This window comes from Trichomycterus rosablanca, chromosome 11, assembly GCF_030014385.1.
Source record: "Trichomycterus rosablanca isolate fTriRos1 chromosome 11, fTriRos1.hap1, whole genome shotgun sequence".
Taxonomy (NCBI): Eukaryota; Metazoa; Chordata; class Actinopteri; order Siluriformes; family Trichomycteridae; genus Trichomycterus; species Trichomycterus rosablanca.
This window is the reverse complement of record NC_085998.1, coordinates 26,473,507-26,488,638: the sequence shown is the minus strand read 5'-3', so window position 1 is coordinate 26,488,638 and position 15,132 is coordinate 26,473,507. Positions and strand designations below refer to the sequence as shown.

At 38.0% G+C, this 15,132-nt stretch overlaps 1 protein-coding gene across 1 annotated transcript in view; it reads right to left on the bottom strand.

Annotated features, from left to right (window-relative positions):
- edc4 (enhancer of mRNA decapping 4) overlaps positions 1–11,483 on the bottom strand; it is a 49,860-nt gene extending 38,377 nt beyond the window's left edge. Inside the window, exons 1-10 of the mRNA XM_063004117.1 lie at positions 11,324–11,483; positions 9,013–9,169; positions 7,550–7,661; positions 7,349–7,448; positions 5,966–6,152; positions 4,849–4,996; positions 4,652–4,756; positions 2,416–2,525; positions 458–541; positions 191–286 (exon numbers count right to left, since the gene is read on the bottom strand). Coding sequence (XP_062860187.1) covers positions 191–286; positions 458–541; positions 2,416–2,525; positions 4,652–4,756; positions 4,849–4,996; positions 5,966–6,152; positions 7,349–7,448; positions 7,550–7,661; positions 9,013–9,169; positions 11,324–11,411 — 1,187 coding nt within the window. The 5' untranslated portion in view covers positions 11,412–11,483. The remainder of the gene's footprint in view (positions 1–190; positions 287–457; positions 542–2,415; positions 2,526–4,651; positions 4,757–4,848; positions 4,997–5,965; positions 6,153–7,348; positions 7,449–7,549; positions 7,662–9,012; positions 9,170–11,323) is intronic.
- Between the last annotated feature and the right edge of the window lie 3,649 nt (positions 11,484–15,132).

Sequence of the window (15,132 nt, the reverse complement as noted above, 5' to 3'; positions counted from 1 at the left end):
GTGATCTTATCATCCATGCCAAACCATAATACCAATGCTGTATTGCAAAAATGTTTATTTACGTCCAACTCAATACAGAACAGACAATCCCAGCTAGTCGATCCTCATTCTATAACCAATCATTATTCCCTCATCTGAGCAATCTAAATTGCACTATATTCAACATTTTGGTAGTAAGAAATGAACATACTTAATTGTCTGTAGGCAGGTCCATGATACAGTGCACCACATCTTCAGCTCCTGGTTCTGATCTGCTCCTGTGATCAGGAATCGCCAGAATGGCACTCTACAAGTCAACAGAAAGAGAAGCTTAGCAACAGGCATTATACTCAAGGCTGTATAAATTGTACAAATATCTGGTTATGAATTGAATTGCACATTCCCCATTACTAGGAAAGGAGTTATTGTAATTAGGATTTAATGCTCCTAGCTGTAAAAGTACTTAGTGGTTACTTACTCTGGATCTTGCTTCTTGTGGTTGTCACAGAAGAGGAGGCAGGAAAGAGGCCTGCCATTATGTGGTTGCCACTCATGAAGGCATCTGCAGGAGAAAAGCAGATATAATTTGAAAAACTGATTATTTAACTGCAGTACAATGCAGCCTCACTAAAGCTACACTTGCACAACCTAGAGTTATTCCACCCACATTGCAATTCTCCCCATGGCAGTTTTGATATATTGCAGGTCAAAATGTTTTGGAAGTTTTGCGAAAGCCACAGGCGACACATGAATGACAGCAGACAACAGAAAAAGTTTAGAAACTCAGAAAAACAAGAAATATATGCATAGTACTGTATAATAGCAACATATTTTATCTTTTAATACCATAACTATAAACAATTTCTTTTATAAGTTAAATTCAAGTATAAATTGAATTAAATTTTAGTTTAACTTTGATAATAAAAGGTTAGTAATAATATGTAATAAGGTGCCACGTACAGTGTATGTGTTATGTACGTGTGTGTGTGCCTTAACTGTACCATAAGAACTGTATGTCTAATAAGTGTAAATATGTTGTCAAGAGCTTTCGGCATTATTATCATAAACCAGCATTCAACTGATTCATTTCAAGTTCATTTCTGCAGAGATGTACAGGCTAATGGTGAGTACCAGTAGGGCCATTCAAAAGTTATTTTTAAATGTCTTGTGTTACAGGGAAACCTATTACCACCACCAAAAACAAAAAAAATCCAGCACAAAATAAAAAAATTTATTACGTGAACTGCTTTATAATTATTTTGAGATATACTACATTATGGCATTGAGATAGCAAGTAATAATTCTGAGATTACCTAATTTTTAGATGACTTAGTAGCTCAAAATGAGACAGTATCTAAAAAATGATGACTTACTATCTTAAAATAATAACACAGCAATTCACTTGATAATGAAAAGAAATATTCAGGTGCTGGATAAGTGGCAGGAATGGGCATCCATAGTCATACACATGGTATGTTCAGTATTGTTCTCTTCAATTATTGTATTAAGTATTGTACAATTAAGTATTGTATTAAGTATTCATACAATTGTTTTGTATTAAGTATTGTTGTCTTTGGGACAGTGGTAGCCTAGTGGGTAGGGCTTTGGGCTATCAACCGGAAGATTGGCGGTTCAAATCCAGGTTCTGCTATGTAGCCACTGTTGGGTCCTTGAGCAAGGCCCTTAACCCTGTCTGCTCCAGGGGCGCCGTAAGTTGGCTGACCCTGCGCTCTGACCCCAGCTTCCAACACCAGCTGGGATATGCGAAGAAAGAATTTCATTGTACTGTACATCTGTATATGTATATATGACAAATAAAGGATATCTTTCTTTCTTTCATTTATTACATTGACCTATATATAGCTTATGACCAAATACTTGACTAAAATTTTACATTAAAATACTGTAAACACCCCATAAATTTTTTTCATTTTCTGACCATATAACATGGTTTCAGTCAAAGAACCACTAATGTTAAGCAAACCCCGGGCATTTAGGTTGGTGGTTACATTACTGTACGCCTTCTAAATAATTTGCTGGCATGGAAATAGCATCTGACAATAGTTTTGGAGATCCCAATATGCAATTTATTTCCCAAAAGTAACCTATCTGCACTATGTATGGGGGGCAAAACAAACTTGGGTGCTCATCTGGGTAAGTTTGTTAGTGTCAGTTAATCTGAACTTTCTCATTATTGCTGTAACTGTAGGTATGGGCATTTTCAGGTGAGTAGCTATTTTATAGCCATACTTTTATTTATTAAGGTAAACATTTCTCTTCTTTGAATTGTGTATTGTCATGATGAAGAAGACCTGTAAAAGCCATAGAAAAACTAGTCATATGAATAATAAAACTAATAAAAAAAACAAATAATCATGCCATGACCCCCTTTACTAAGCAAATTTGGAGAACCAAAAGAACATTTAATAGATGTACCTGGGTTGGTCCTGTCCTTCGATGTAGATCTGCCAGAATTTTACATAACCATCATGACTGGCTGTGGCCAAGACAGTGCCGTCTGGAGCCAAGGCCCCCTCGCTGATACGCTGCACAAAAAGTAATAGAATCATTTATTTGTCTTTCTTTTCTTTTATTTGTGTTTTTCTGTCACTAGCACAAAATGTTCCATCAATGGACAGAGGATTTATTTTCCAGTAATGCTTTACCAAACAATGATTCTCTGATTTCAATATCTATTCAAAACCAGGAAAATATTAATTCTGTTCTAAATGCAATTAATAAATTGGAAATACCGTGCTGTTACCTGTTAACAAGATATCTAGGTTTTAGGGCTTCAGCAGCAACACTACTGGCCCTTTTCCATTACAAGTTACAGTACATTATTACATCCGTAGTCCTACATTCAATGCTTGTTTGCCATGTGACCCATACTAAATTTGATTAGCCTTCTTGACAAAGCATACCCAAGAAGGCCATGGGTGGAGCGAGAAACAATCCAGTCTGTTAACTGTTCAAACAGAATCACCAGTGATTATGAGTGAGACAATAAAAGCACCATTTTTAAAACCCAATCATCCTGTTGTTGCTACTGCAATTGTTTACAAATAGTGTTGTGTATTTGCTCTCAGCATTTAATGACATCACAGCCTCACCTTCTGTGAATGTCTCCTACTTTTACAGATACTCTTGTGCGTTTGGAAACACACAATAAAACATCAGGTACAGCATGGATAGTTCTGAATTTGAATGCATAATTCATTGTACACTAGGGTACAGTGCAATGAATACAGGACTTATGACCACAGTCAGTGTGTTTAATTTAATAATATTTTTATTTATTTGTCTTTTACTTGCCGTTTCTTCAATTTAGACATTTCCAATCCCCCAAGTGTACCCTTTCACAGCCAGTTTTAGAGAGTGAAGGCTACTATATGCTCCCTCAAAGAGGTGGTCAGGCAGTAACATTTTTTCACAAGTTGTGACTTACGCAGTGTCGGTGGGAAGAGCACCACCAGCCAACTTCTAATTGCACAAGCTTTAAGTCTTCTGGGATGAGCTATAATATGTATTTGATAATCTAGGGCAAATATGTTACTTCAGCTTATTCTGTTTTAGCACTGGTAAACCTTTATGGTTTCATCTACACTGATCAGGCATAACATTAAAACCACCTGCTTGTTTCTACACTCACTGTCCATTTTATCGGCTTCACTTACCATATAGAAGCACTTTGTAGTTCTACAATTACTGACTATAGTCCATCTGTTTCTCTGCATGCTTTGTTAGCCACTTTCATGCTGTTCTTCAATGGTCAGGATCCCCTCAGGACCACCACAGAAAAGGTATTATTTGGGTGGTGGGTCATTCTCAGCACTGCAGTGACACTGACATGGTGGTGGTGTGTTAGTGTGTGATGTGCTGGTATGAGTGGATCAGACACAGCAGCGCTGAAGGAGTTTTTAAACACCTCACTGTCACTGCTGGACTGAGAATTTAAACACCAACCAAAAATATCCAGCCAACAGCACCCAGTAGTCAGCGTCCTGTGACCACTGATGAAGGTCCAGAAGATGACCAACTCAAACAGCAGCAATAGATGAGCGATCGTCTCTGACTTCATATCTACAAGGTGGACCAACTAGGTAGGAGTGTCTAATAGAGTGGACAGTGAGTGGACTCCAGCAGTGCTGCTGTGTCTGATCCACTCATACCAGCACAACACACACTAACACACCACCACCATGTCAGTGTCACTGCAGTGCTGAGAATGATCCACCACCTAAATAATACCTGCTCAGTGGTGGTCCTGACCATTTAAGAACAGCATGAAAGCAGGTTAAAAAGGTATGTAGAGAAATAGATGGACTACAGTTCGTAATTGTAAAACCACAAAGTGTTTCTATATGGTAAGTGGAGCTGATAAAATGGACAGTGAGTGTAAAAACAAGGAGCTGGTTTTAATGTTATGGCTGATCTGTGTATCTTTAAATGATTTCATCAATCTCTTAGTAAAAACAACAGTTTGTCACCTAGGGAAATTGAGTTAAATGGCTAAAATAACTGTCTACCAGTGGCATAAATTTGCAGTTGATTGGCACATGCCACTCAGGAACAATATGATTTGTCAACATTACACACATTGCAAATACAACCTAGGGTGGACTATTAGTGAGGACGAGAACAAGCATGTATTTAATAAAATGGAGCTTACCGCTGTGTGTCCTTTAATGGTAATAAAGCCCTCTTTAAGCTCTGTGGCATCCACGGGCAACGTGCTGTTATTAGAACGAAGGATGTCAATGTCCCAAACCTCAGCCTGTAGGCAGAGAAACAGACAATCTCAAGAGACGCCCAAGGAAAGATAATCAACCATGAATTTGAAAAATAAAAGAAAATGAATACAAGTACCCTGTCCTCGTGCAGCAGTGCCAGTGTCTGACAGGCCTCCTCTGGGCTTTCCTCATTGTCCTCAGGAATAAAGGGGCACCAGATAAGCCTGCGGTTGGAGTTTAGCGGCGTATCTTCAGGCCTCCGGATGTGCACAATAATTTCATCTCTGAGAGATAAGTCAAGGAGCAACAAAACATGGACCTGCCATTTTCAACATCTCCATACAACACTGGCATTCAATAAATCACTGCTACTGGATAAAGACAAATCAGTCTCTTTGATTCTGGGCTGCCATATCACAACACACCAGTCATGCCAGACACTGGTGCAATGCCTTTTTTGCTTTACACTGATCAGAATTTTCAGTAGCTGTGTAGAATATAATCAGCACAACAGGCAGAAAATAAACATCACAACTTTAACAGTGCTAATAATTATGTAGTTATGTAATAGTTATTTTTAAAAAAACTATTTAACTATATAACCTGTATCTGTTATTAATAACACAGCTATCCAACCTAACTATTTGAAACACAGGTACTTAAGCATAATGTTTCTAGTACTTTTATTAGCATAACAAAAACTGATTCTGTGCGCCCAGGTGGTGCAGCACTGCAAATTGTTCAAACTAGCAAGTTCAAATCTAACCAGAGCCACGACCAGGGTCTGTTCCCTCTGCAATATGTAATGTTCAGGACTGGTCTGGGCACCTGCATGAATGGCGGGGTGTTGGAGTCACAGGGAGCTTAGTGTGGCTCTCTGTATGCAAATGACTCTGTGTGGGAATCAAAGAGTGTCAGGTAATAACAAGTGGCAACAGACTGGACATGTGTCCGAACAATTACCACCCAAAACAAAGCCTATCATGTCTTTGTAGATGCCCAGCCTGCTAATAGCACCACTGGGATTCAAAAGCAAAATACTGAGCGTCTACTGATTAAATTAATTATACACGGATAAACAACATTCTATCTTTATGAACCAAAAAAATCCAAATTTTGTATTTTGTCCAAAACAAATGGATAAATCCAAACTGATTGCTGGGGCCAGTACATATTTCCTACTCGTTAATTGCACCCAGTCCCTTATTAGGGGACGCACTTTCAAAAATGTGCATTCCACTCAAAAAGGATACTGTATTTTGCTGTCTTGGCTTGTGAGCTGCCAGATAAACATATTGCCGGCCTCATCCACACAGCCCAGCAAGGTGGAGTCAAGGTGGGCAAAAGCCAGGTCTGTGATGGCTCCAGTAAAGCCCTTCAACAGCGTTCGCTCCGATGAGCCCAGTCGGAGCACTCGAATCATATAGTTGTTGTTAGCACCTAAGAAAAGAAATGGGGTAAAGTCAAACTGACACTTGAAAATAAAAAAGCAAGTCTTCACATTCACAGACTAGTCTTAACTAATTTCAATTCACTAGATTAAAATTCATACCCAAGGCACACAGGTCATAGCAGTGCCACCAACTTAGTCAGGCGCTTAATGTACACAACTAGATTCACATCCCTGCTGTTGCAAAAACCGAGGGGTACTGTATGGTTGAGGCGCCAGTATGGGTGGTGATGGAATATGAAGAGCATAAAGTGATGCTCTTAATATTTTATACTCATGAAATGTAATAATAGTGGCCTAATGCAACACAGTTAACTCCAATTTGTGTTTAACTATGTTGTATTTAATACAATGTTAAATACAATTGCTGGATCGCTGCTTTTTATGTAGGGGCAAAAATAAGACCTATTTTAAAGATTGTTGCACAGTCTATTTACAATCAAAATGCTGTCACGCTGCAATCAGTGTGAATTAGGGTGCTCAGGAAGTGCTGCAGTATTAACATGTTAGGACATAAGATTCACACTGTCCCACTATCTGTTTTTCCAGAGGACAAATTATATGTAATACAATCATTTTTAATTATTGTTTCGCATGAAAAACTACTAGAAAAGAACTGTGTGCAACACAGCAGAGCAAATTTTAATAATTACTCATGCAACGGTAGGCAAATGCACCATGGGCTTTATCTTATGCCACATTCAAATTCAGCAACAAAAAAAACAAAAACAGCATGAGCTGCACCTGTACCAGAAAGGTACACTAAAGGTACACTGAAGCTCTATCTCTCGCTCCCTTGCTCTGAGCAGCCAACATAAACAAACTAAGGGAGAAAGTGTCAGTGGTTGAGTGCAACAACAAACAGTAAAAGAAAGGAGGCAGAACTTACTGACTTTTGTAAACAAAATCAAGGAGTTTTTACATTTACATTCATGCCATTTAGCATATGCTTTTATTCAAAAGTGTCCTAGACTTGCTACAGGAATAAAATGCAAGCAATTATGGGTTAAGGACCTTGCTCAAGGGCCTAACAGCGGCAACTTGGCTGTGGTAGGGCCTAAACAAGTGGCCACTGCTCAAAGAATTCATGCCTCTTACAAGCCTTTATAGAGCTACAGCTTTCCAGACAAATAATTTCTTTCAACCTTTTTCAAAGGGTTAATCTCAGATAACCAGACAAACTTACCTCTAATGGCATACGCCAAATAGGCATTAGACACTGCTATTAAGTTGCCATAGTAATACTTGTGTTCCCAGTCGTACTTTGCCACTGGCTGGATTTTAACCTGTAAAAGTAACAAATATTTATAAATGCCCCAGTGATGGTCATCAATGCAAAACTAACAAGTTACATTAATACTATTACTATCATTGCAACAATACTAACCTTGTTGCTTCCACGAGCTTTACTGTCAATATTTGAGTCTCGGCTGGCAATAATTTCCACATTACTAGCGGTGATGGGGATGCAGGTGGAGCCATCATCACCAGTTAGGCAACTAGAGAGTAAAGTGATTACTAGCATATTACAAAACAAACAGACGCAACTCGTTGCAAGTGGTCACACGTCAAGTTGTTAAATTTACAAATACCTGATTCTTGTTTTTATTTCATTTTATAGAAAGTCCCAAATTTGGTGGAAATTGGGTTTCTAATTTTATTATCCCAATCAATTTCACTTTCATTTTAAACTGTCAAACTTAAAGTGGTCATCAAAATCATTTAATACTAAAATTAGTTCTGAGGTAGCTGGAACACACCGTTTAACAATAGATAGCAATATACACTTTAAACAGGCTGGTTGTACATCAGATAATAAACTGTGATTGAAAACGCTCTCATGAAAGTTAAATACGATAAGCATAATTGGGACAAAGCCTGAGTCATGCCCGAGTCACTCCGCCTTTATGAGAAAATTAAAAATTTTGATTTAGGAACCGATTTAGGACACAGAAAACACCAAGACCACAGTGCTAAACTCACACGTTCTACTAAAATAGTAAGAGCTTCCAGTATTTATTGACCAACTGTGTGTGTTTTTCAGAGATGAATCTTTGACAAGTGTGTTCCTAAAAATAACTTATAGGTTGTACTTGGCCATTTTGTTTGATAAAAGGTGATATTTGGTTTAAGTTTTTTTTTTTTAAACACAGGTCTTCAAAAATATGCACTATTTGCATAAAGATGCACTAAATAAAAGGCACACATCTTGTGTACAGGTTTACACAAAGTATGATCTTAGCCTACTATTTTATCATTAGCATGTCCTTACTACAAAAAACACAAAAGACTTCCTAAGGTTTGTACACATTTCAGCTACATTTTAACAATGTACTTACAGTTGCAATAGTAACCCCCTAACCTGCCTGGCTGTGGGAGAAAGCCCAACATTTCATTCAGAGGCTTTAGCAAGGGACAAATGTGTCAGTGGCAACCATAAGATCATCACTTAACAACCAAGGACTTCATAGTCAGACTCCACAACAACTCAAATGTTGTCAAATGTAAATTTTCCTTAATTTTTGTGAAGAAATAGTTCATCAGTTTAAGGAAAGAGATAAATAGACATACTTGTGTACATACTTTATCCGTGCACACACAAATAAAAACTCAACCTCTTTATTAACCTGACTAAACCCTGCCGCCTTCTCGTTTGCATACAGCAACTCTTGGCTTCTTTCATTTTCACTGTCTGTTTTAAACTGCTATTCAACAATCTATTTTGCATATTTTTGTCTGTTGTCAACACTGCAACACCACAACAGGAGCACAAAACTCAGTTGTCATGAAAAAAATAGTTAGAAAAGTGAGAAAAAAAAGGTATGATAAGCATGGACAACAACTGCTTACATTGTCTGTGTATCTGACAAATTGGTTTTATCAGATTTGTGAGGCGTTGGTTCAACCATAGCGGTTCGTACTCCTGTTCCAATCACGCCAGCTCCCAACAGCCCGTTTAGCTCTCCATTGGATGACGTCTTTCTTCGGCTCTCACCTGTAGTGCTCTCTAAAAAAAAGATGAAAAAATGCTTTTAGGTGCTGATGGCAACAACTGAATATATAAACCACCAACAAACTATCAATAAGAAGCTACACATTGTGATGTACATGTTTGTTTATTAGAATTTTAACGTCATGTTTTACACTTTTGGTAACATTCATGACAGGAACGGTAGTTACTCATTACACAAGGTTCATCAGTTGACAAGGTTATATCGAACACAGTCTTGGACAATTTAGTGTCTCCAATTCACCTCACTTGCATGTCTTTGGACTGTGGGAGGAAACTGGAGCACCCGGAGGAAACCCACGTGGACACGGGGAGAACCATTGTGATGTAAAAACCCAGTGAGTTAATGTACAACTAAATATCTTACAAAAGTTGTTAATTTCCCGACTGTCATTTGTCTGCAGTTAAGCAATAACAGACAAGCTTTCAAAGTTCCATTAAAATATCAATCACATAATGAGTTTTACATCAACAAGGTTTTGTGCTTCATTCAGCAAACATGGCAGTAATGTAGAATACAGACAATGTCACCCTCAGCTTGCTCAACAGGGGTTTTGGTCTGTTGGTCCTGGATTTTGTTTTGAGACAATGTCCATTGTAAAAAGCACTATATAAATAAATTTGACTTGACTTGAGACAGCATGACCGAAACTACACTTACGGCCAAAGGTCTGTCAACACCTGACCACAAGCTTGTTGGACATTTTAATCGAAACCGTGGACAGCAATAAAGTTTTGCAACTATAAAAGCCTCTGATATTTGACCTGGCAATGTTCCAATTCATCCCAAGGGTGTCTTCTACAGGGTATTAAAAGTTTTTCTTTATCAGTTTCATCAACTTTGTATTTGTGTACTTGCTGAGGGACAAGTTGAAAGCAAATAACCTCTTTGACTTCTTTGAGGGCAGTGATAGCTCAGTGATTAAGGTTGCCGGTTCAAGCCCCACCACCACCAAGTTGCCACTGTTGGGCTCCTAAACAGGGCCTTTAACCCTCAATTGCTTAAAAATCATGTTCAGTCATAACTAACTCGCTTGGATAAAAGCGTCTGCTAAATGCTGAAAATGTAAATGGAAGGGATATACATGTCTTGTATATCAGGTTGTAAACACAATGCTGAATGTGACAATGACTGGTACTTAACATATTACAGTAAACACACAGGTTTAACAGATGTAAAACTGAATTGGAATCAAGAGCGTTTCATGTTATACTTGTACACAATTTATTTAAAGTGGCTGCAGATAAAATAATGAGCAGATAGTCACATATTGCAGTACATTCTATTACAGTAAACTCGACATGTCAGTCACAAAACAGCCTGTGAATTAAACACCTTTAAAATGTCCTCTGCCTGTTGTTGTATAACAGCATTTATATGTAGTAATGTGTATCTAAATAATAATTTTCGAAGATGTTTTAATGATGATGAAACTGAATGCTTTTCTGTTGAAATGCATGTTAAGGGAGTTAACAAAGATTGATCCTATGCATAGGGTGGCCAGCCTGGGAGTGACTTTGCATTCCCAATCACTATTAATAAATCACAAAACTTTGTCGTTCTGAAAACTCTTGACACGAATAAAGTCCAATATTGTATAAATCATAGACTTAAGTTCATAACAGACGGTAATTAATTCCCGGTCCACAAAACCAGTAACTGCTAACTGCATTCTTTATGTGTTCTCTGTTACACAAACAAGAGCAGCTAGTAACATTATACTGGACGGTATACATTGAACTTCAAGATGGGTATTTTAAACCAGTAAATATGATCTTTATATATTGCTAATACTCAAACAACAACAGTACAGAAAGATATATTAGCGTACACCTACAGCATGTTGGTTTATTTAAAAGACATGCCGAAACAGTGAATCGGATGGACCTGATTAGCGCGCTGTGTTAGCAGGCTAACTGTTAACGAACATCAGGTCGGTGTGTTTATTCATTACTCAAGCACACACAACGGGACATGTTGGCTAAACACACCTAGCTGGAATTGTTCACTTAGTTCAATAGCGAGTCAGTATGCACTGGACAGGACACGCTAATCTGAGAGCAATCCTACACAGCGAGCTAGGAGCAGTAGCGGCCTAGCCAGCTAAAGCTAACTGTAACAAACTAGCTGCACCTGCTCTGCTAACTCACCGGTCGAAGTGGAGGTTCGATCCAGTTTTAAGATGTCTCGAAGGTGCTGCGTGGCGCCTTCTATATCTATACTGGAGTTGGAAGCCATACGCTTGGGAATTAGGACTCAATCTTCTAAAAGGAAGAAATTTCCACTTGTTTTCTCCTGTCTTCTCCCTTACCAAACTCTGCAACTGCTTTCACTTCCGTTGGTGTTGCTGTGTCCTCATTCCCGCCACACACTTGGTTTGTTTAGTTCCGTCGCCATGTACACAATTCTGTGTGAGGTTTATTATCTGAGGTGCATTCGAGTACCTTTATTCATAAATTAACACATATAAAAATAGAATGCCTTTTTTGCCATATATACACTTTGACAGTACAACATAATGCACTTGGTTGCACAGTAATGCAATAATTCAGTCATTTTGAAAAAAAATAATAAAATGGTCTTGTTTTAATGGTCAGTCGGGTACTGGTGTTACTGTCATTGGCTTTGGTTTATCTTGCTTTCCTTCTATAATTCCAATTTTTGCCTAGTCTTTTTTATGTTGTGTGGACAGAAGCACCAACAATAACTGAGGCTAGAGGTGTCTCTAGTTCTGTGATTGCCACAGAGGTGGCAAAAAGACTTTTCAATATTTGAATAAACAGTAAAATTGGCAATGGAGATAAGGTGCCTAAGAAGTAAATAAGGTGCAAAAATACAAAAAGACTTTTTCAATATTTAAATAAACAGGTAAACAGTCTAACATAGTCGCTGCTGATCCCCTGCTGATTTTGTAAGTTTACCCTCTTACAAAGACTTGAACAGTCTATAATTTTTATGGAAGGTTTATTTTAACAGAGAGAGACAGAATATCAACAAAAAATCCATAAAAAAAAACATTAAATAAAAGTTATAAATTAATTTTTATTTAATTAAGGGAAATAAGTATTTGATCCCCTACCAACCAGCAAGAATTCTGACCCCCACAGACCGGTTATGTGCCCATGAGGCACACAAATTAGTCCTGTCCCTGTATAAAAGACTCCTGTCACAGAATCAGTTTCTTCCGTTCAAATCTCTCGACCACCATGGGCAAGACCAAAGAGCTATCAAAGGACGTCAGGGACAAGATTGTAGACCTGCACAAGGCTGGAATGGGCTACAAGAACATCAGCAAGAAGCTTGGTGAGAAAGAGACCACTGTTGGTGCGATAATTCGAAAATGGAAGAAATACAAGATCACAGTCAATCACCCTCACTCTGGAGCTCCATGCAAGATCTCACCTGGTGGGGTAAGAATGATTCTGAGAAAGGTGAGGTCAGCCCAGAATTACACGGGAGGAGCTTGTCAATGATCTCAAGAATTATCTCTTTCTCACCAAGCTTCTTGCTGATGGTCTTGTAGCCCATTCCAGCCTTGTGCAGGTCTACAATCTTGTCCCTGACGTCCTTTGATAGCTCTTTGGTCTTGCCCATGGTGGTCGAGAGATTTGAACGGAAGAAACTGATTCTGTGAAAGGAGTCTTTTATACAGGGACAGGACTCATTTGTGTGCCTCATGGGCACATAACCGGTCTGTGGGGGTCAGAATTCTTGCTGGTTGGTAGGGGATCAAATACTTATTTCCCTTAATTAAATAAAAATTAATTTATAACTTTTATTTAATGTTTTTGTTGATATTCTGTCTCTCTCTGTTAAAATAAACCTTCCATAAAAATTATAGACTGTTCAAGTCTTTGTAGAGGGGTAAACTTACAAAATCAGCAGGGGATCAAATACTTACTTCCCCCACTGTAAATACAAGTATATTTTCCCTTAAATCTTAAATTATAGAATAGACATCACTGTAATAAACAATAATAAACAATACAGAGTAGTAGCACTGTACTGTACATAAAAACACACATCATATTTCAGTACAGTACGTGTGCTGTACCATACACCATAATACATTTCCTTTTTTTTATAAAATGTATCAACCAGAAACAACTCTCATATTTCTCTATTATTTCCTTCTTTATTTTATTAGCGTTGTATTTTGTAGGTGTAATTGCATGAAAGAAACAATACTTTACTCAGCAACTTCCTTCTTCTCTCTCACTTACTGTCCCCGCTGTCTGATACACAGTGACAGCTACTGGCAGGAGTACTTACACAACACAAGAAATAGTGATTTTTTTTCATTTTCTCACCACTGCACTTCCTCTGCACATTCTTTGGGTACATTTTAATATTGAATTTTACAAAATATAAAGAAAACACCGGAAAAACACCGTTGGCAGTCCGAATGTTCACTCACTGTATATAGAGGAAGACGGTCTAAGTGAACTTGATCGTGACGTCACGTGTTTCGCGAATTTCTGTTTGTAATCCGAAATTTGTTCGTGCGTTAAGTTAAAAAAGATCGTTCGTAACCCAACATGTTCGTATGGCAAACCGTTCGTAACTCAAGGGTCTACTGTATAGTGTTCCTGTAGAAACTAAAAAAGTACAGCTTGAATTTGAAGGTAAAGTTAAGAATGGATGCGATTTATATTTTACAGGTCTGGCTAAAACCAAGTCTTGCTGTGTCCAGTAAGCTAAACTGAGTTACCAGATAAATTCGATCAATCTGGTTGATGGAATTACAGAGGCACAGCTGAAAAAGTGGGTGCTATACAGCAACATGGGTTCTGGGAATCTTACACTTGGTCATCAGGATAAAAAAGGTGCATCTGTGCAACAGCAGTCAGGAACATAAAGACAGTAATACATTGTAGCATAAATAATACATTTTTAAAGCTACATATTGCTTAAATGTTTGTTTAGTGCGTGGATAACTGCTCACAAGTGTACTTGGCTGTGTGAGAGTTCTGTATAAATGCATAGTTTATACATTTAATAAAAAACTATTAAACTAAATATTTATACAGATGCGAATGATAAAATGTGTATTGGTGTATATGGAGTATTGGAACATGTACCCATTCAGGGTAAAGACCGTTTTTGAGGTCAAGCACTGATGTTCGGTGAAAAAGCCTGGCTCCCAGTCAATGTTCCAATTTAAGCCAAATATGTTCAACAGGGTTAATGAGTGTGGCTGGGACACTGGGAATTTAATTTTAAATCATTTATTATACACAGTTACAGTTAAAACAGTGTGTGCAACACTCATTTTCATCAACAATCCAACAGGACAACCTGTTAGACCTTTTGTTTTCACTGTGCATCATTAAATTTCAAGTGAGCTTGAACCCAAAGTAGTCGGGAGCATTTTTGGTTGTTGTTTACGTTCTCCACTGTGCATTGTCTTATCAAAAGTTTGTCACAATAATTTTAAGCTGATCTGGTGAAATCCATCACAGAAATATGGTGGATTTCCTACATTTTTCTCTCAATTTAGCCAGTCAAGCATATGCACTGTTGACAAAACCAAACCACTGTTGTTCATGCAGAATAAGGCCCGACAGTGTTTTGCTAAAATAATCATGGTCATCCCATTAAAAGGCATCTGTCTCTGTAAAATCCCAATATATGCCTCTGTGTCAATCATACCTTCACACATATGCAAGACACCCATGCTATGGGCACTGGTGCACCCCCATACAATGACAGGCTTTTGCACCTTTCGCTGATGACCGTCTGTATAGTCCTAGAATGTTTGTTTTCCTAAAATAAGCTAAAACAAGGACTCAAATTCAAGGGGTTTCTGCACAACTTTTTCCTTGTGTAACAGTTATAGGTTGCATTTCTTGATGCAGCCACAGACTGTTTTTTTAAGGCCATGTGTGTATTTATCATTGTAGCACAATGGTTTTGCATGCAACACACTCCAAGGGCTTAAAAGTCCTGCTTATTTACA